Consider the following 21,959-nt stretch of genomic DNA (forward strand, 5'->3'; position numbering starts at 1 on the left):
CCCAGTGCATGGAGCCTGCTTCTCCCTCTGCCTGTGTCTCTGCCTCTCTCTCTCTCTGTGACTATCATAAATAAATAAAAATTAAAAAAAAAATAAAAATAAAAAGGGCTGAAAAAGTAAAGGCATTATAAACATACCTATCCCTTCCAAGGCTCTCAGTTCAGGGAGATGATTATAGTTTAGTTCAGGCAAACGGACATCTGTCTTGGAGTATTCTCTTCTTTTCTTATTTGTCTGAAGTAGGCTCTTTTCACTAGTGACCTAATAACAGAATGATTAACAAGTCAATTAGCTTCCAGGTAAGCTTGGCCTCTTTTTTAACTTCTGTATTGATATCCTGAACTTTAGGAATTTAAGAATAACACTAAACTTCAGAAGTCCTGCAATGAGCTTTTTGAGTTTATTTGGATGTTTCTGCTTGTTCTTTGAATAGAGTAAGTGCTAAGGCTCTTGGTTCAAATCAATTATGAAATAATTAGCTCGGGCAGCCTGGGTGGTTCAGCGGTTTGGCACCTGCCCTTTGGCCCAGGGCGTGATCCTGGAGACTCGGGACCTAGTCTGGCATTGGACTCCCTGCATGGAGCCTGCTTCTCTCTTTTTTTTTTTTTTTTTTAATTTTTTTTTAAAATTTATTTATGATAGTCACAGAGAGAGAGAGAGAGAGAGAGAGAGGCAGAGACACAGGCAGAGGGAGAAGCAGGCTCCATGCACCGGGAGCCCGATGTGGGATTCGATCCCGGGTCTCCAGGATCGCGCCCTGGGCCAAAGGCAGGCGCCAAACCGCTGCGCCACCCAGGGATCCCTGCTTCTCTCTTTTTCTGCCTGTGTTTCTGCCTCTCTCTTTTTCTCTCTCTGTCTCTCATGAATAAATAAAATATTTAAAAATAAAATAAAATAATTAGCTCAAAAAACTATCTGTAGGGACAAAAAATAATGAGTTTAAACTACTAGATTTACGTATTTAAAGAGTGACAAATAAAATACATAAGATATGTTTGTAATAATACTTTATTTGCATCTTGGAATCAGAGCATGAGCAGGAGAGAGGGTTAGTGGTCTTCAAACTTGATGTTGAAGAAAGTTTAGGCTTAGCTCTGCCTCCATTAATTCTCAAGAAAAGATTCAGTGTGTCTTCTCCTCACTAATCTCTACCTCCTGTTTTGACTGCCTCTTAAAAATAAGGATAAACAGGAATAAGATCTAAAATTAACAGCCAGCCTTGATTATGCAATGCCTGAAAGAAGGCTGATATCAATTCCAGCAATGTAGTATTGAGCCAGCTACTGTGAAAAGCCTTGTTGATCAAAGTAATCTTCCAAAGTGGACCAAGAATGTAAAACACAAAAGTATCTACAAAGAAATCAACAGGGTATATATTAAAAAAAAAGAAAGAAAGAAAGAAAGTACTATGGTTATAGAAATTTTGGGCCAAGAATAATGAAAAGAAAAACATAGATAATGCCCAAATCATGAGAGGTATGAAAAGAAGGTTACATTTTTCAGCCTGAGGATAATGAGAAAGGTAGAGGAGGGAAATTTGTTTTTTTTTTTTAATTTTTATTTTAATTTTTATTATTTTATTTTATTTTATTTTATTTTATTTTATTTTATTTTATTTTATTTTATTTTATTTTTATTTATGATAGTCACACAGAGAGAGAGAGAGAGGCAGAGACATAGGCAGAGGGAGAAGCAGGCTCCATGCACCAGGAGCCCGACGTGGGATTCGATCCCGGGTCTCCAGGATCGTGCCCTGGGCCAAAGGCAGGCGCCAAACCGCTGCGCCACCCAGGGATCCCTAGAGGAGGGAAATTTGGGAGAAAAGTACTCCTTTGGGAATACATCCACACCTCCCATTCCCTGGCAGAAGAATTCATTCACCACATTCCTTAAGCATCTTCTATATACTAGACACTAGTATAGTATAGCAGGTGTGGGTGTGGGGTAGAGCTACAAGGAAATAAACAAACAAAACACATATTCTTGCCTTAGAAACTTACATTCGAGTTGAAGAAAGACAGATAATATATAAATAAGTGAATATAGAGGCTATTAGGTGTATGCAATAGGAAAAAATTAAGCAAGAGAGGATAGAAAGTAAAGGGAGACAAAATGAGTTCAAATATTAGGGAAGACCTCACAATAAGGCTTCATGTAAGCCGAGGAGCAGACAAGAAAATTCTTAGGATTATCTGGAGAAAAAATATTCTGAAGCAGAGGAAATAACAAGTGCAAAAGTCCAAATGTAGGAGCATGTCTGGTCATGTTTGAGGAATGCAAGGAAATCAGTGGGTTGGAGTAGATTTTGATCAAGAATGAGAGTAGCCAGAGTGGAATAGTGGGATGGTGAAGTGGGTCAATCAGGGCCTTAGAGGTCTTGTTAAGGACTTTGGTCTTTACTCAGAGATGACAAACCAATGGAGGATTTTGAGTAGAAGAATAGTTTAAGTTAACTTTAAAAAGAAGCATTCTGGCAGTTATGTTGACCATAATAACACTCCTCTGAACCTTCAGAAGACCTCTGTACCTCGTACATGCTTCCACTATTATAATCTGATGCTGTTTGAATTTGTTGATCCTATATTAGACCATGAGCTCCTTGAAGAGAGAGAGTTGATTTATTCATCTCTGGTGTCCCACACATAATACATAATCAATAAATATTTGCAAATGAATAAATAGAATACTTTCACCAAAAATCTGGTGTGAGCGGGGTACAATATCTTGTCACCTACTCTACAAAAGAACTGATTACCAAGTATTAAGAAAATTTACTGTTACCAAAAAAAGTAAAACAGATGTCATTTAAATAATACCTTATATTTAAACTTCTAGACTTGCAAAACTTATTTAAACTCTAAGACCTTCACAGACTTTTACATTTATGATTATGACGGGTTGGGATGATATACATATAATTAAGATTCCACTTTATGATGTATATCCAAATAAAATTCTCAGTTCTCCCACTATTATATTTAACATTAGTAGAAGTCTAGAAATGACTAATGCTTGCTCTTCTACACTGGGAATAGTTTACTTACTGATGTGGTCACATTAATATTATAAATTCCTGATGGAGAATGTTTATTTGGTTTAACAAATGGAATACAATACTTCTTGGTTTTGTCATCCACTCTGAAACAACAAAAAATTTAAGTTAGAACAAGCAGTAATTACTTCTCAAGCACAAAATCAAAACCAGGGGTGCATGGGTGGTTCAGTGGTTGAGGAATCTGTCTTTGGCTCAGGTCGTAATCCCAGGGTCCAGAGGCTTCTCCCTCTGCCTGTCTCTGTCTCTGTCTCTCTGTGTCTCTCATGAATAAATAAAATCTTAAAAAAAAAAACTTTGGTTTTTGACACAAAACCAAGTGACATGCAGTTTAATCACCATTTAATGCCACCTATTCTTAAATATAAAATGAGAACAGATGTGGTGGAACATTCTGTCTTTCACCACTACCCTCAGGCCTCCCACCTAGCTCCCAACTCCAACCAAATAAATCACTCTCCTTCCAGCAAAATTTCCAAAATAGCTTCTTTGTAGCACCAAATGCCCACAGCCATACCATGTAGCAGCAAACCCTTAAAACCAATTATTTCTTTCATTATGATAACCTCCTTCCATGTTTTTAGACTAACTAGTTGTAGACTTTGTTCATCTTAAACAATACAATCATACTTTCTTAGTACTCAGGTGAATTTTTTTTAAATCAAATCCTAACAATTTTCATCACATAGGGCAAAATTCTTTTGAAACAGAACCCTGACAAGAATGAAGATCACCCAGAAACCTGAAAGTAATATAGTGTGGCCGAAGTGACAAACACTTGCAATTTGCAAACATACCCTTAAACAACACTTTGTTCTTATTTTCCTAATTCATACCTGTAACTCTGAACTCCTGGGATAGTCACAATTCCAGAATTAATACTGGGAGCCACTGCGGAAAGATTGTGTGCAAGTGGGGGAATTGCCACGCCTGGATTTCTGGTGTGATCCATACTGCCATTGCTGCAATCTCGGAGGCTTGTAGAAGGCACTGTTTTGATGTTGTTCATCCCATTGTCAGGGAGACTGCTGGCATTTGAAGCTCGACTGACTTTTTCAACTTTTTCTCCATCCATTTTTGATCCTTTTATTTTAAATACCTTAGAATCTTTAATTTTGGGATCAGCATTGGTATCCTAACCATTAATAAAAATGTTGATAATATTAATGATCTGAGGAGAATGAAAAATCACCTCTTCCTATAAAGAATTTGTCAACTAAGGCAGAATTCCATAAATATCACCTATGTCCCTGTTTTCTTTATTTTATCTATTGAATTAAATTAAACCCAGGATTCTTGGTCAGACATATATTTACAATAAAAATACAATTCATAGAGGACCTGGCTGGCTCAGTCAATGCAGCATGCAACTTTTGATCTCAGGGCTGTAATTTCGAAACCCACATTGGGTGCAGAAATTACTTAAAAATAAAAAATATTTTTTAAAAAGTGCAATTCACACTGGCTCTGTGCTATATGTGTGTGTGTGTGTGTGTGTATACACATATATAAAATACATATATCAAATTTATGTATCTTTCAATAGAAAAAATGTGAAAGAGTCAAGTATGCCCATGTTTGTTCTTATATATCTAAAGAACAAAAATTGAAATATAAATTGAGAATTCCTTCTTCTTTCAGTTCACTTGAGAAAATGGGAGTAGGTTGGCAGTGAACTTGAATTACCTCACCAGGAACAGATTCTTGATAACCTACCTGTAAGTAAACTTCAAATAAATTAAATACCCAAGTCTCAGTTTTAAAATGTTCTACTTTATACAAAATTTTTAAATGATAATTTTCTCTTCTATCATTTAAGGAAAGCAATGAATACATGCATGTGTTTGTATCCATGTGTTTATATGTGAGTACATGTGTCTAAATGTTCTTAGATGAATGTGATTTCCTGACAAGACTTATTGCACAGTCTGATACAGTTTGATATGCAGTAGGCACTTAATACATGATACCTTAAGACAGTTTTTTAAAAGGTAATCTCTAGAGAGAAGATACATTTTTTTACAACTAATCTAAAAGTTAACAACCAGTTCACTGCTCAGAAAACTTTTTTTATCTTTATTTTTTTCCTCTAAAAATTTAAAGATCTATGAAATCTAAAACTTAATACACACTGGGTGGTCCAGTCAGTTAAGCATCTGCCTTCATGATCTCAAAGTACTGGGATGGGGCCCACAGTCAGGCTCCCTGCTCAGCAGGAAGTCTGTTTCTCCCTCTGCCTGTCCCTAGCTCCCCCCACCCCCAACCCCGCCCCTGCTTGTGTGCTCACATGCGTGTGCGCACATGCACATGCATGCATCTTCTCTCACTCTCTTAAATAAATGAATATTTTTTAAAAACACTTAAATATACATTAAGACATCGACATTTACCTGTACCACAAGTGTTTTTCTCTCTTCACCTAAGGAATCATCCTTTTCCTTTTCCTTCTTTCTGTTTTGGGGTTTTTTAGATAAAGAAATATTTCTGGCATCTTTCTGTACTTTTTTTAACCGTAATTCTTGAGAAAATCTACATAAAAATACATTTGTCAATTCAATAAAATTGTATAAAATTGTATAAGATCTAGAAAAATCATTTTCAAGATGTTTTTAAAAATTGAGTATTAAACTGGACTATGTTATTTAAAACAAGAAAAATTATGGCCTAAATTATCAGTACTCAAAAGGTAGTCTGTGGAACCCCAGAAATCCCTGAGAACTTTTCAGGAGGTTCACAAGATCAAAGCTATTCTTATCTTAATACGAAAATAACTGCTTTTTTGCTACCTTAACATTTGCACTGATAGTATGTGATAGTGGGTAAAATTGCTAGCACCTTATCAAGAATCGAGGCAAGTGACACCAAATTGTACTAACAGTTACTGTATTCTTCATTCACACATTCTCAGTTAAAAAAAAAAAAAGGCAGGGTTGCCAGGGTGGCTCAGTTAGTTAAGCTTTCAACTTTTGGTTTCAGCTCCGGTTGTGATCTCAGGGTCCTAAGACAGAGCCCTGCATGGGGCTCCAGGCTTGGCAGGGAGTCTACTGGAGATTCTCTCTCCTTCTCCCTCTGCCCCTCCCCTCCCCTGCTCATGCATGCTCTCTCTCTCTCTCTCAAAAAAAAAAAAAAAAAAAAAAAAAAATCTTTAAAAAAGAAAAGGCAGTTTCATTTAAGAATGTCCCTTATGAAATCTAAACCTTTGAATAGGGATCCCTGGGTGGCGCAGTGGTTTGGCGCCTGCCTTTGGCCCAGGGCGTGATCCTGGAGACCCGGGATCGAATCCCACGTCGGGCTCCTGGTGCATGGAGCCTGCTTCTCCCTCTGCCTATGTCTCTGCCTCTCTCTCTTTCTCTCTCTGTGACTATCATAAATAAATTAAAAAAAAAAAAAAAAAAACTTTGAATAGGGGATCCCTGGATGGCTCAGTGGTTTAGCGCCTGCCTTCCACCCAGGGGTGATACTGGAGTCCTGGGATCGAGTCCCACATCAGGCTTCCTGCATGGAGCCTGCTTCTCCCTCTGCCTCTCTCTGTGTGTCTCTCATGAATAAATAAAGAATATCTTTTAAAAATATTAAAAAATAAACCTTTGAACAGATATCTTTTTTTTCATATTCTGTGTGAAGAAGAGAATATGCATAAAGCACCTCTGCTATGAACCAAAGTGCAATGGCTGTCTTAAGAAAAGGAACTGTGTGATTATTTGAAATCCAAACTAAACTAACCACCGTTTTCATGGAACATTTTTACTTGAAAGAAAGACGAACAGAAAACTACAGTTATTCAGGCTTGGAGTATTCTGCAGACATTTCTTTTTAGTGAACATAAGAAAACGACTGATAATATTTGTGTAAATGATAAAATTCAAACTTTTATGCAAAATTAGAATTCTCTTAAACTTGTGTCCACTACTGTGACCTTAACAAATTCCCAATACCTAAAAAGACTTTTCTGATGACAGAGAATGTGGCTTTTTGATATTATATAATGAAATATGTTATCATTTTAAAGATCTACATTATTTAGCAAAACAATATTTTCTAAATGACTAATCATGATGTTAAAAAAGCATGCATGGGTAAAAGATCTATTCGAAGTACAAGATAGACAAATGGATTTCAATGTAACAGGGTAAGAAAAATTCACTGATACACTTCAGATTCCACAATGCAACCAACTTTTAATAAACTACCACTGTCAAATTTTGGTATAGTAACAAAGTTCTGGGTATGTAATCAATAAAGAATACTCACAATTAACTAAAAGATCAATCATTATACTCTTCCATTTTGCAAGTACATTATACTCTTCCATTTTGCAAGTGAAGCTAAAGTTTCTTCATATATCTCAATCAAAACAACATGTCACAACTAACTCAATGCAAATGCAAATAAGAGAAACAAGGTATCTTTTATTAAGCTATTAAATAGATTTGCAAAAATATAAAGCATTGTCATTGCCACTCATCTCACTATTTTTTATTTTGTTAGCTGCAGTGATGCCAGCAGCTGGGATAGCACAAGAGACCATGTCAGCAGTGCTGGCACACACAAGTTTGGCACATCAAGGTTCTAGCATAGCAGTGACAACAGTGTTATGGGACTAGGTGTGGTGTGAGTTCAATGGCAACAGGAGATGGCACCTTTGCAAACATATCTGTACCCAAGATGATGGCATCACACAGCTGGTAGCCACATACAAATCAGTGACCTGAGTAGTAGATGTCACCATGGGAAACAGAAAGAAAATCACGAAGTGACTGCTTCATGAAAACCAAGATGTCTAATTTAGTGAATTCAGGGGATCACTCCTAGAAACAGTATTATAGCTAAGGGTGAGTAGAGGTAGGGTGGTAAATATTTGAGATCCTATAAAATCAGGGGGGTAGAGAAATAAGAGAATACCCTTACTTTAACTCTAGATTGGGGTACCCCAGAAAATATGAGTCAGAACTATACCTCTCAGCAAATCCATCCATATGAAAGAAATCATGGTGAAGGAGCTCAGCACAGAAGGGTCTTTTGTCTGGGTCAATATGTAAGCATTTCTGGAAAACCAAGGAATATACACAGCTCATATAAAAGAAAAACTGGTTACATTTACATTTCTAAATATAGAAAAATAGAAAATCACTCTTTATAGTCAATGAATTTTAAAAATGTATAATAAATGATAAAGAATAAAGTACAAATCTAGACCATGACCACCAATGGCTGCTAATATCACAAAAAGAAAGACCACCATGTCTCTAGATGGAAATACATAAACTTCTTATGATGTACTCTTGTCAAAAATCAACCTGATTCTGATCAAGCTCTAGCTCTACTATGAGTTTATAGGAAATACAGAACATAGAGGAACATATTAAACTATACTATGTAGAAAATTCTAAGGGTCAAATAACCTACTTTATCAAATAAATGACTAGGTTTAAACAAAAAGAAAGAGGTGGATATGAGCTTGTAAATTAAGATATATCAACCAATTGTGATCTATACACTTCATGTGGATCCTAATTCAAACTATAAAAAGAAATTATGAGAAAATCAATGAAATATTGAGCACTGGTTAGATATTTTGTAATATTAGGGAACTGTAAATTTTTATTTAATGCCCTTGCAGAATGGAAGGGAAAGGGCTTATTCTGTGTATATTACTGTGCTGGATACCTTACATAGGTATATTTTATTATAATGCAGGTCTTGTTCTGATTTATTGGAACCACTCAATGCCAGTAAAAATAGGAGTAACTCAATAAATAGCTTTAAGTGAACAAGTTCTACAAATAATTAAGGTATTTATGAGTGAAATAATATAGTTTCTGGGATTTGCTTCAGAATACTACAAAAAACAAAGTTGAGATAGGTAAAAGATTGTCAAAAGGTTGTTAATTGCTGCAGCTAGGTAAGTACAGGAGGGCTCATTATACTACTATATTCTTTCTACTTTCTTTTCTATATTTGAAATTTTCCATAATAAAATGTTTAAAAGTGGGATCCCTGGGTGGCGCAGCGGTTTGGCGCCTGCCTTTGGCCCAGGGCGCGATCCTGGAGACCCGGGATCGAATCCCACATCGGGCTCCCGGTGCATGGAGCCTGCTTCTCCCTCTGACTATGTCTCTGCCTCTCTCTCTCTCTCTCTGTGACTATCATAAATAAATAAAAATTTAAATAAATAAATAAATAAATAAAAAATAAAAATAAAAAAATTAAAAAAAAATAAAATGTTTAAAAGTTACATAGTTCTAATGGACATAAATTGGATAATAGTTTTACCTTAATTCCCTTTAAATCTTTATAAATAGGTCATAAAGCTGGTCTCAATGAAAAATATTTGAATCCATTAGAAGATTATGTAGAAAAGCAGCAATGTATTCTACTAAGAACTTGTTATTTTAAAAAAGAACCTGTTATAGTTTTTTAAGCTTAGTAAACTTTTTTAATGGGTTATTTCAAAAATTTAAAAAGCAAAAAATATCTTGAGTAAATGTCATATGATCCTGGTATTTCAGCTATACTGTAATTATTTTATCAATACTTCAGGACAGTTCTAATTAATAAGAATTTTTTGAGCTAACAATTTGAAAGGTCCAGTGAGAATTTCCCAGTTAGTATCTTCTTCAAAGAGAAGGCAAAGGTGAGGATCACTTGTAAATTAGCTTCAGTGAATCCAGGGGCTAACCGAAAGCCTCTTCAACGATACAGTATAGGTCATGATTCTATGCCCTACATTTTATATTTTGCTACTTCTTTACCTTTCTTTTTTATTTCCTTATTCTACTTTTCTTCTCTTTTCTAGTTACATAGGCCTGCATTTTAAGTATTAAACATTAAAAAGATATTGTTGTGAGGAAGGATGTTTTCACTTAAAACATGCTAGATAATACTAAATAGTTTCTTAAGACAAGCAAATTTTTTTTTTTAAATTTTTATTTATTTATGATAGTCACACAGAGAGAGAGAGAGAGAGAGAGAGAGAGAGGCAGAGACACAGGCAGAGGGAGAAGCAGGCTCCATGCACTGGGAGCCCGATGTGGGATTCGATCCCGGGTCTCCAGGATCACGCCCTGGGCCAAAGGCAGGCGCTAAACCGCTGCGCCACCCAGGGATCCCAAGACAAGCAAATTTTTTAGGCCTTTCTCTCTGAATATCCTCCTGCTAAATTATTTAACCTCTTTCTAAATATACAAAAATAAAATCAATAGAAGAGTACCTGGTTGTCTCAGTCAGTGGAGCATGTAACTCTTAATCTTGTGGTTGGGAGTTAGAGCTCCAAGTTGAGCTTAAGAACCTACTGGCAGGGGGTATCTGGGTGGCTCAATTATTTAAGCGTCTGCCTTCAGCTCAGGTCACGATCCCAGGGTCCTGGGGTTGAGCCTCCACTCTGAGCAGGGAGCCTGCTTCTTCCTCTCCTCCCCACTTGTGCTCTCTGTCTCTATCTCTGTCTCTCTCTCTCTCTTAAATAAATAAATAAAATATTTTTTAAAAAAGGAGCCTACTGGCAGGAAAAAAAAAAAAAGGCAAGAATGGGTGGGAGGCGGTCTTCTGGCTGGCTCAGTTGGCAAAACATGGGACTCTTGACTTCAGAGTACAGCTCTTGATCCCAGAGTCGTAAGTTTGAGCCCCATGTCAGGGGTAGAGTTTACTTAAAATAAATAAGTCGATTAAATTAAATTAAATCAATATTGAAATTTTTTACCTAAAATATCAACTAGACAAGAAAAAGAGAAAATCAAGTCTCTATAACATAAATTCACTATAAGAAAGTAAACAGTTTGATTACCTTTGCTAAATCTATCACAACTTCAGAAAGCTTGGGATAGCGTCTTTCAAGAGGTTCTATTTCCTTGATTTCAGGCAACCTTACTCCAGCAAACATAGGATTTTTATAAAACAGCTCCTGATGTCTTGGAATTAGATTACCTGGAAGTGAGAAAAGCACACATCTCTGTCATTATACATCATGACAGAAATGGCAAAGAAACATATAATGTGGACGGGACCAAAGAGTAGAACACTGCTTACAGACTTGAGACTCTCAGCATGCAAAATCAACCAAAAACTGTGTTCTCAGGGTGGTGCACCTGGAGGTCTTCATTCACAATGGTGTTGATGCAAGTCAACTAAAGAAAATTAACATTCTTATCTCAACCTACTCATTTAGAAAATTCAAAACCACTATATATAGAACTGAAGTTACAAGGGAACACAGAAAAAGGACAAGTAAAGAATGTTATAATTTTTTAGATACTTCTAACAACAAAGCATAAAGTGCCATCCAAAACAATGAAAATATTATTAGTCATATGATCAAAATCTAATCTAGATAATCAGTTCCACTCTTTTTGAGAATTTAATTCTAAAATTAAAATCAAATTGTTTTAATTTAAAAAAATTAAAACATCTGTTGATTTTGTACCTATGTCTAAGGTCTGATTTGAGCACTTTTTCTTTGACTTCAGTGCCTAATCGAGTTTAAAATAACTATGAAGTTAATATTTCAACAAATGTAAGAAGACTTTGATAGTCTAGGTTTAAAATTCTGTCCAAAGCACTAAGATTAAATTACCTAAAAAGGAATGCCTGGGTGGCTCAGCAGTTGAGCGTCTGCCTTTGGCTCAGGGCGTGATCCCAGAGTCCTGGGTTTAGTCCCATATCGGGGTCCCTGCAGGGAGCCTGCTTCTCCCTCTGCCTGTGTTTCTGCCTCTCTCTGTGTGTCTCTCATGAATAAATAAATAAATAAATAAATATTTTTTAAAAAGTAAACTACCTAGAAGTCTCTGTGTCTCAATTTGAAGGTGAATATGAGGGTAATAGTAATAGTACACCAAATGCTTGCTAACCCAAAGAAAAAAAAAAAGATCATTTGCATCATTTACATGTGATTTACTGAATGCAAAAGTACAGAGAAAATTTACAGTCTTTGGTCTTTGTGTGGAGTGGGACAGGAGGGTATATGAGAGCATGAATAAGACCATACGTCAGACAAACCAAAGCCAGGCTGAGAAGAATTAATATACATAGATAGTTGAGATTTTCCTATTTGCTCTCTACTGTCAGCTAAAACACATATCATCTTTAATATACCAACAACTTGTAAAATCAATACAAACAAAAACATAAGGGAAAAAAATTCTAAAATTTAAAATGCAGATGCATAATCTTACCTAAACACATCATAATATGATATAGCTGATCAATATCAGAATCTCCAGGAAAAAGGGGTTCCCCCATGAGCATTTCAGTTACCAGACAACCAATGGCCCATACATCAACAGCCCTGAAATAAAAGCAATGTGGTATAAAGTCTGGCATCCTACGATGTTTATTGTGACTGCTAGTGATAAGCTTTAAAATACCCATAAAAATACATTTCCCTATAAACTTAAAATACTAATTCCCAATTTTACCCAAGTTATATTTCCAGGAACTTCAATCATAAGAGGGAAAAGGCTTCTGAAAGTCAAAATTGTTATTATGTGTACATTATTCTGGAAATAAGCCTTTTGGGTTTTCATCTGGAGCCTATCTATTCTTTGTTTATACATAATTCTAACAAGGTTGATCGGCCTATCCCACCACACCCCGAAAACAGCATACCAGAAGGCTGTTGGAGACACATTCAGTAACAGCAAGGAGAACTGAAAGCTAACAGGGGAAATATAGAAAAACTGTCTTAAAAATCAGTCACAAGAACTTAAAGAAGAATATGCTGGTGTCCTTAGCATAGAGACAACTACCTTGAAATTGCTTAAGGTCATAGCTGAATTATACAATGGTATAGGGGAGCCTGGGTGGTACAATCGGATGGGTCTCCAACTCTTGGTTTCAGATCAGGTCATGACCAGGTTGTGAGATCGAGCCTCATATTGGGATCCATGCTTTATGCAGAGTCTGCTTAAGACTTTTTCTCCCTCTGCCCCTCTCCCTCCTCCAAAAAAAGCCAATCTTTTTCTTTTTTAAAAAACAATCTTTTTAAAAAATAAAATAAAATGGCACAAAGGTTACTATATAACAATAAAATGGGAACTCAGTGTAATTAAGAAAATATTAAATGATGTGTGCACTGAAAACACAGAAAGTAAGAAAACATTTTAGGAAGATTTCTACCAAAAGCAGTAAAGGTTGCCATCCCTTCTTATCTAAATAATTCATTTGTGCAGATAATTTATTTTAAAAACATCTTACTCAAAAAAAAAATCATCTTACTCAAATATGTTTCTACCCCCATCCTTGCCATCTTCACCTTGCCTCATTCCAACACTGTCAGATTTAGCCAATCAACATTCCCTCTCTTGACTCCTAACTCTGGAAAACAAACAAAAGGTTGTGGAAGGGGAAATGGGTAGGGAGATGGGGTGACTGGGTGACAGGCACTAAGGAGGACACTTGATGGGATGAACACTGGGTGTTATACTATATGTTGGCAAATTGAATTTAAATAAAAATTAAAAGAAATAAAAAGAAATTTTAAAAAACACTTCCTCTCTTTACAAGTGATAAATATATCTATTTCCAACCCGTGGTAAAATATAGCCCACTTACTCACCTTGACTTCCCTACCTTTAAAATAAGTATGCTTTCCCCAACTCATTGCACCAAAAACATTTAAAGAGGAGGCTCCCAAAAGAATAAGTCAGTTCCCTAAGTGCAAAACTTCCTTTCAGTGCTATAAGGATCTTTGATTAAATTAGAAACATATTATCAGGAAAAAGTTATATTATCAAGAAAAAAGGATTAAACCTGCCCTCCACACCCTCATGGATGTCTTACTTGCCATACTTGACATCACCGACCAATAGTTCTGGGGCTCTGTACCATCGGGTTGCCACATAATCAGTATAAATTTCCCCAGGAGCTGCCAATGTTCGTGCAAATCCAAAATCACATAACTTGACAACACCAGACTGGGAGACTAATATGTTCTCTGGCTTTATATCTCTGTGTATAATCTAAGACAAAAAACAGAATATGGCATATATTGGGACATCAAGTTAAGCAAATTATTTTTTGAGGACCTGCCATGTGCAGGGTACTATTTTTCTCCCTATAACAAATACAAGTAAAAGCACATAAAATCGTTCCTGGCTCTCAAGTAATTGGGACCTGGCAAGGCAAGAAATACTAATGCTTGAAATTTCACTTAGACAATCAAAGATATTGGATGAAATATATATTATTAAATACCAAATCAACTGTTCTGTTAATGACTACTCACTCTCAAGACTAACAGATAACAGAGTAAGGCTATCATTGAAGACTAGAGTGGTCATGGAAAATTTTAATGAAGGGCTGGGTTCTAAGATAGGTCTTTAATACTATATGCAACCTGGATAAATGGAAGGACAATCCAAATGAAAGTAACAAGGAGAGCAAAAGACTGAATTTGAGGGGCACCTAGGTGTCTCAGCTCCAGGTTGAGCATCTGACTTGATTTTGGCTGAGGTCATGATCTCAGGGATGTGGTATCCAGCCCCAAGTCCCACTCCCTGTTCAGCGGGAAATCTGCTTCTCTCTCTCTCCATGTCTTTCCCTCTCTCTGTCTCTGTCTCTCTCAAATAAATAAATAAATAAATAAATAAATCCTTTTTAAAAAAAGAAAAAGAGGGATGTCTGGGTGGCTCAGTGGTTGAGCACCTGCCTTTGGCTCAGGGCATGATCCTGGAGTCCTGGGATCAAGTCCCACATTGGGCTCCCTGCAGAGAGCCTGCTTCTTCCTCTGCCTGCGTCTCTGCCTCTCTCTCTCTGTCTCTCATGAATAAATAAATAAATAAATAAATAAATAAATAAATAAATCTTTAAAATAATTAATTAATTTTAAAAAAGAAGAAAAAGTGAAGACAAAAATAGATCAGGAAACTCTAGGGAAATATTTTTCTAAAGTGGAGGTTATACACTAGGGAAGAAGGCTGCTTCAACTGCCAGACTGGGAAGTCTGAGTTTGTGTCAAGGCAATGGAAACCCATGGAAGTGACATAATCAATATGGTGTTTAAAGATATTGGCCATAAATAAACTAAATTAGAAAGAGGGAGAGAGGCCAGGAGAAGAACACTGGGACATTATGAGATGGTAAGAACCTAAACTAGGCTGGTGTTCAGAGAAATGGAATGGAAAAGATACAATTTAGAAATATTCTCAATAAAAATCAACAGAATTTAGGAAGTAATCTCAGATATTTTACTTAAACCTGGAAATCTAAATCTAAATCTAATGGTGGTTCCATAAAAAGAAGTCTTAAAAAAGCTAGCTCTGATGGAATAATTACTAGTTTAGTTTTAGCCATATGGGCTTTTAGGTGGAAACATTCATCAGGCAATTAGAAATGTAAAAAGGGTACAACAAAGTCAGTGGTTAAGATTTTTAAAGGAGAGACTATGGAAGCAGAAAACAGGATGCTGGGAGACAATACTAAAAATCCACAGCTAGGCCAAGTAAACTACTAGGCCTCATTCTCTAATACACATAAGCTTCATTTTGAAAATTTTTATAATATATTTATTTTAAACTCTTTCAGAGGACCAGCATCCTAAATAGCAATCTGTCACTGCTGAGCATTTTGCATAGGCTACCAACTTCTGTCTCATCCTAGACATCCGGGTGAGGTCACAGGGTCAGCCCCATATCTACTATTAGCATTTGTTACTTATACAATCACACACATTTTAAAATGCGATTTAAAAATATTTGGTAAGGGGTGCCTGGGTGGCCCAGTCAGTTAAGCATCTGCCTTCAGCTCAGGTCATGATCCAGGGTCCTGAGATCAAGCCCAGCATCAGGCTCTGCTCAGCAGGAAGTCTGCTTCTCCCTCTCCCTCTGCCATTTCCCCTGCTCTCTGACTCTATCTGCCAAATAAATAAAGTCTTTAAAAAATATATTTCAGGGGATCCCTGGGTGGCGCAGTGGTTTGGCGTCTGCCTTTGGCCCAGGGCGCGATCCTGGAGACCCGGAATCGAGTCCCACATCGGGCTCCCGGTGCATGGAGCCTGCTTCTCCCTCTGCCTGTGTCTCTGCCTCTCTTTCTCTCTCTCTCTCTCTCTGTGACTATCATAAATAAATAAAAATTAAAAAAAAATTAAAAAAATAAAAATAAAAATAAATATATTTCATAAAACTGGCAGAATCAGGGTGTCTGGCTGGCTCAGTGGTTTGGCGCCTGCCTTCAGCTCAGGGCGTAATCGTGGATCCCGGCCCCAGGATTGCGTATCACATGGGGCTCCCTGCACAGAGCCTACTTCTCCATCTGCCTGTGTCTCCCTCTCTCTGTGTCTCTCATGAATAAACAAATAAAACCTTAAAAAAACAAACTGGGCAGAATCAATGTGTTGAGTTATTTATTTTATACTTACAAGTGTCATTTCACCTACAGGTGCTTTTATATGATTCTCAAAGGATATAAAATCATTGTGATAGACAACAGAGTAAAAGCAGGGATTTTCATATTTCACAACTAGGCAAGAGAATCTGAACTTAAAATTTGTGCTTGGGATCCCTGGGTGGTGCAGAGGTTTGGCGCCTGCCTTTGGCCCAGGGTGCGATCCTGGAGACCGGGGATCGAATCCCACATTGGGCTCCCGGTGCATGGAGCCTGCTTCTCCCTCTGCCTGTGTCTCTGCTTCTCTCTCTCTCTGTGACTATCATAAATTAAAAAAAAAAAAAAAAAAATTGTGCTTTTCACTTAGCAAATGTCACCTAAAAAACAAAAAACATGGGCTCCTGGTGGCTCAGTTTCCGCTTGGGTCATGATCCCAGGGTCCTGGGAATAAGCCCTGCATCAGGCTCCCTACTCAGTGGGGAGTCTGCTTTTCCCTCTCTCTGCTACTGCCCCAGCTTGTGTGCTCTCTCGCTGGCTTACTCTCTCTCTCAAACAAATAAAATCTTTAAAAAAAAGAGGCAAACAAATAATTTAATATGCATAGCTGAAGTATTTAAAGTTGAAGTGTACTGATGTCTGCAACTTATGCATAAATAAATAACACAGGTTAATGGGTAGATAAATGAATGACTACATGAATAAATATCATATAGCAAATACAGTAAAATGTTAACAGGTAAAGAATTCATGTGGTAGTTGTGTGGGTATTCATGTACACTCTATTCATGTACACTCTTTCATTTTTCAGTATCAACTAAAATTTTTATAATAAAATGTTGGAGGAAAGACCACATTATGATGAAACATGAAAATTGGCAAATATCAAAGTAACGTGGTTCATTCAATTATTTGACTGGTCCAAACTTCAGGCAAGTGTCTCATTAAGTGATGATATCTGGTAAGTTAATTGTTGGCAAAATAGTTATTTAAACTAAACACTTACATTGTGACTGTGACAAAATCCAATTCCATTAATAATCTGAAACAAATACTTTTGAACCAGTTGGTAGTCTAGTCCATTGGGAAAGAGCTCCAAGTCATCAAGAATTGTATGGTCAACAAATTCAAAGACTAGGTACCATCGTTTTTTTTTCTTACACACTTCCAACAGATTCACCAGATTTTCATGCCTCAGTTGCTGTTGTAAAAAAAAAATGCAAAATCATTTTTACAACATCAAATTATTTAGCAATAAGTCACAATATAAAATCTTAGTGTGGGACGCCTGGGTGGCTCAGGGGTTGAGCGCTTGCCTTTGGCTCAGGGCATAATCCTGCGGTCCTGGGATCAAGTCCCACATCGGGATCCCTGCATGGAGCCTGCTTCTCCCTCTACTTCTGTCTCTGCCTCTGTGTGTGTGTTTCTCATGAATAAATAAACAAAATCTTTAAAATATATTTTTTATATTTATACATATAAATATGTATTTTGAATATACATATATATATATGTATTTATTTATACATACATATTCTGGTCTTTCAATTATAGTTAAAAGACCATACTGCCCAATTCTCCTCTCAGAGAATACAATAAAACCAAGAAAAGGCTCTATCTTTGATAAAACTAAGCAGGATCTATGACCCCCACTACAGCAAATGAGGTGAGACTGACAAATGTAGTCAAGGTCAAACAGAAGTTTAGGAAGATACCAAGAGCCTGTGGTTAAAAAGCTGGTAGAGCAGAGTAATCCAAAATTGGTGACATAACCCAAAAAGGAAAAACAAAAACAAAAAACTCCTTCTTTGATTAGTAGGAACAAGATTCATGGGCTGTCAGTGAAAGCAACCCTAGAACTGAATGGTACCAAGGAACAGCAGGGAAGGGAGGCCTGAATAATCACACAGAAACTCATTTGCTGGAAGCAATCTCTTGGTAAGGCCAAATGTAAGGCAAAATAACTCATTGTGAGCAAACCAGCAAATGCAAGGATAACAGAAGTCAATCCCACAAATCAAGCTTGCATTGTAAGGAACATCACTGTGAACCATGGTGGATTTCTGCTAGACTGGAACAAGATCACAGCTTGTCCCCCAAATGAACCTTCTATAAATAGCTAGTCCAGGAAGGGCTCACTTTGTTACAAGATAAGAAATAATCAAAAAGAAACCAATCTTGGATCTATTCAAAGATACTTTAAGAAAGGAGGAAAGACGGAGAAGGAAACAGAAATGGTAGATGAATATTCATCTGAAAATGTTGCCGTGATGAAAGGGAAAGAAACCACTAGAACACAGCCCTGAAAACCTTCAATCAAAGAGAGATCTAGGAAATTTATACCCAACAAAATTGCCATTCAAGTAAAAGATGACAGCAAAACATTTTGAAGATGAACAGTGAATCCATTAGTGTGGGACTAAGTCTTAGACAAATGTTGGCATCATGGTCACAAAACAGAAAGTGAATATTTAAAACCTAACAGGCACTAATGATATTACTAACAAATTTTGAAGAAATAAGATACAAACAAAAGTGTATATATGCTGATTTCCTTGTCAGTGGGTCAGAATTATATTTTCAACCTGAAATTTTAAATTATAAGACATAATTAAAGGTTTAATGGTAAACAGTAAGATAAATAAGATGTCTTCGAAAATCAGATGAGTTAAAAAAAATAATAAAAGAAAAAAATCAGGTAAGTGGAGAGAAAAGGAAATAGAAACATAATAATTACTTTACAAAGGATTAAGTATATTGCAAATGCTGTAGTTATAAAGGTAACAAATAGTAAAATATAAAACCCGTCTAAATTACCAAAGGAAACTAATCAATATTTTAAAAATAATTCAAAGATTATATAGAAAATATTTTTAAAGGTGAACTAAAACAGTATATTATAAATACTAATAACAAATATTTATATACTCCTTACTATGTTCCAGACACTATTCAATCATAAAAACCTATGAAATAGGTACCATTATTATTTTGTTTTATAGGGGAGGAAACCAAAGCACACAGAGATTAAGTAACTTGTCCACGATCACATAGCAGTAATTGTCAAAGGCAGAATTAGAACCTAGTCACTGTGCCCTCTGTCTTTTCCTGAAAACATTTCATTTTTCTTTAGTTATCCTTCATGTCCAGAATGTATGCCATGTAAGCACATCCAGACTTGCAGCTAATTTGAATGTAAAATATTTAGATTTCTTACTCTTAACCACTAAGCCATAATGACTCTTAAAGGGGAAAAAATGATAATTAGACGGTACTTGTCTGTTACATCATAACTGTAAATGGGCTAAACTCATCTATTAAAATAAAAGATTGCAGATTGAATCACAAAGCACTTTCCAAATATATCACTGGTTAAGTGAATTAAGGTGTATCCATACAATGAAATAAACTGCAGCAATTAAAAAGAAAAAAGAAGTTTTATGTCCACTGATACACAATAATCACTAAGATATATTAAGTGAAAAAAGTAAGAGGAAGCTCAGTGTGTAGAGTGTTGCGATTTGACATACACGCACATACTGCTCCATATACATCCATATTTTTGTATATGAATAAAATCCCTCTGATGGATACAGAGGGTATAGCTAAATAGCCAACATGCAAAGGTGGCAGGGAAAGCCATTCAAATTTTATAGCATATTTATGTGTTACCTTTTCAAAAATCAAGTAGATAAATAAATAAAATATGCATTAGTGTGTTAAAAGATAAACTGAAGCACATTAAAATTTATGTGGGATTATTTGATCAAACACCAATTTACACAGGGCATTATCAAACTGAAAGAAGTGCGGAGCACTCTAATGGTAGAAGCTAAAGAAAAGGCTTTCATAGAGCAGATGTGGAAGCAAAGTGAGGAAATTATCTGGTTGGCTGTTTTGTATGTGGTTGCATCATTTGGGAAAGCCTCCTTTGCTGTTGGTTAGTGGTTGTTTTTAAGTTACAGTATTTTAACTGGAGCAGACTCACAAGTGAAAACCTTTGCAGGAACCAATGCCAAGGCAGGAAAATCTGAACCGTAATTGACAAATTACTGGATGCTCAGTGTGGACAAATCTAAAAGTTCAAAAACTCCAGAAGAACCCAGTCTCAGAGGGGCCCCACAATATTGTGAGATTTATCTCCAGGAGCTCAGCCAGATCCCCAAGGAAATTTTGGAGAAAACTCTCTTCCCCCTTCCATAGGAGGAAGAAGAGGGAGCCATTCTGAAACATGCCAGAGCTCTGTTCTTAACAAGGCCTACCATCAGCAAAAACTAGTTGAGCAGTGTCTAAGCAGCTGTGGTATTATCTAACTGGCCTGGGAAAGAGAAATATCCAACTTCATCCTACTCCAGCCATCCTGTCCCACCTAAGGCAGGGAGGAAAAAATGAGAAACCCTTTCAAAGTTCACTCTCCAGAAGTATAAGTAGACTAAAAGACTGACACCTATCATAGTACTATAAAGCTCTTCCCCTCCCCCACACCTCAACTCCAGGTTACTAAAGACTATTTACAGCAGTTCCTATTATCCAGGGCATCATGCCCAGCTATCAAGAAAATATTACAAGATATATCAAAAGGCAAAAAAACAACTTAAAGACACAGAACAAGCATTGAAACCAGACATGGCAGGGATGCAGGAATTTAAAGCAACTATAATTACTATGCTAAGGGCTGTAATGAGGAAAGTCGACAGCATGCAATAACAGATGGAGATGGAACCAGAGATGAAAATCCTAAGAAAGAGCCAAAAAGAAATGCTGGAGGTAAAAAACACTAACAAAATGAAGAATGTCTCTGATGGGTTTATTCATAGAGTAGACACACCTCAGGAAAGAATCTCTAAGCTAGAGGATATGTCAATAGAATTCTCAAAAACCAAAAAGGGAAGAATAAGGAAAAAAAAAAAAAAAGACTATCCAAAGACTTCGAGACAACTATAAATGGTATAACATACATGTAATGAGAGTACCAGAAGGAGAAGAAAGAGAGAAAGAAACAAAGGAAATATTTGAAACAGTAACGATAGACAATTTCCTCAAAATTAATGTCAGATACTATATCACAGATCCAGGAAGCTCAGAGAACACCAAGCAGGATAAATGCAAGAGAAAAAACAAACAAACAAATGTTAGCATATCATTTTCAAAATATAGAAAATAAAAGATGATGAAAAAAATACTGAAAGAAGCCAGAGGACAGAAGCATCTTACTTATGCAGAAACAAAGAATTACATCCAACTTCTCCTCAGAAACCACGCAAGCAACAAGAGTGCAGTGAAATATTTAAAGTAGTGATAGGAAAAAAAAACCACCAATCTAGATTTCTGTATACTGAAAAATAATCCTTCAAAGGTAAAGGAAAAATAGAATTTCAGAGACAAACATAAATTGGGGAAATGTGTTGCCAGTGGACCTGCCTTGCAAGAAATGTTAAAAGAAATTCTTTATAGAGGGATCCCTGGGTGGCGCAGCGATCTGGCGCCTGCCTTTGGCCCAGGGCGCGATCCTGGAGACCCGGGATCGAATCCCACGTCAGGCTCCCGGTGCATGGAGCCTGCTTCTCCCTCTGCCTGTGTCTCTGCCTCTCTCTCTCTC

The 21,959-nt window shown here is 36.5% G+C and overlaps 1 protein-coding gene across 3 annotated transcripts in view; it reads right to left on the reverse strand.

Moving 5' to 3' along the window:
* Positions 1 to 21,959, reverse strand: part of CDKL2 (cyclin dependent kinase like 2) — a 48,709-nt gene that overhangs the window by 10,862 nt on the left and 15,888 nt on the right. For all 3 annotated transcript variants that reach the window (XR_013371052.1, XM_077882507.1, XM_077882508.1), the window contains exons 3-11: positions 17,367 to 17,561; positions 13,823 to 14,001; positions 12,217 to 12,329; positions 10,833 to 10,972; positions 8,009 to 8,097; positions 5,443 to 5,581; positions 3,889 to 4,187; positions 3,045 to 3,138; positions 138 to 261 (exon numbers count right to left, since the gene is read on the reverse strand). Coding sequence is in view for 2 of the 3 variants with exons in the window: in XM_077882507.1 (XP_077738633.1) it covers positions 138 to 261; positions 3,045 to 3,138; positions 3,889 to 4,187; positions 5,443 to 5,581; positions 8,009 to 8,097; positions 10,833 to 10,972; positions 12,217 to 12,329; positions 13,823 to 14,001; positions 17,367 to 17,561 (1,372 nt within the window). In the remaining variant the exon portion in view is untranslated. The remainder of the gene's footprint in view (positions 1 to 137; positions 262 to 3,044; positions 3,139 to 3,888; positions 4,188 to 5,442; positions 5,582 to 8,008; positions 8,098 to 10,832; positions 10,973 to 12,216; positions 12,330 to 13,822; positions 14,002 to 17,366; positions 17,562 to 21,959) is intronic.

This window comes from Canis aureus, chromosome 33 (assembly GCF_053574225.1).
Source record: "Canis aureus isolate CA01 chromosome 33, VMU_Caureus_v.1.0, whole genome shotgun sequence".
NCBI lineage: Eukaryota > Metazoa > Chordata > Mammalia > Carnivora > Canidae > Canis > Canis aureus.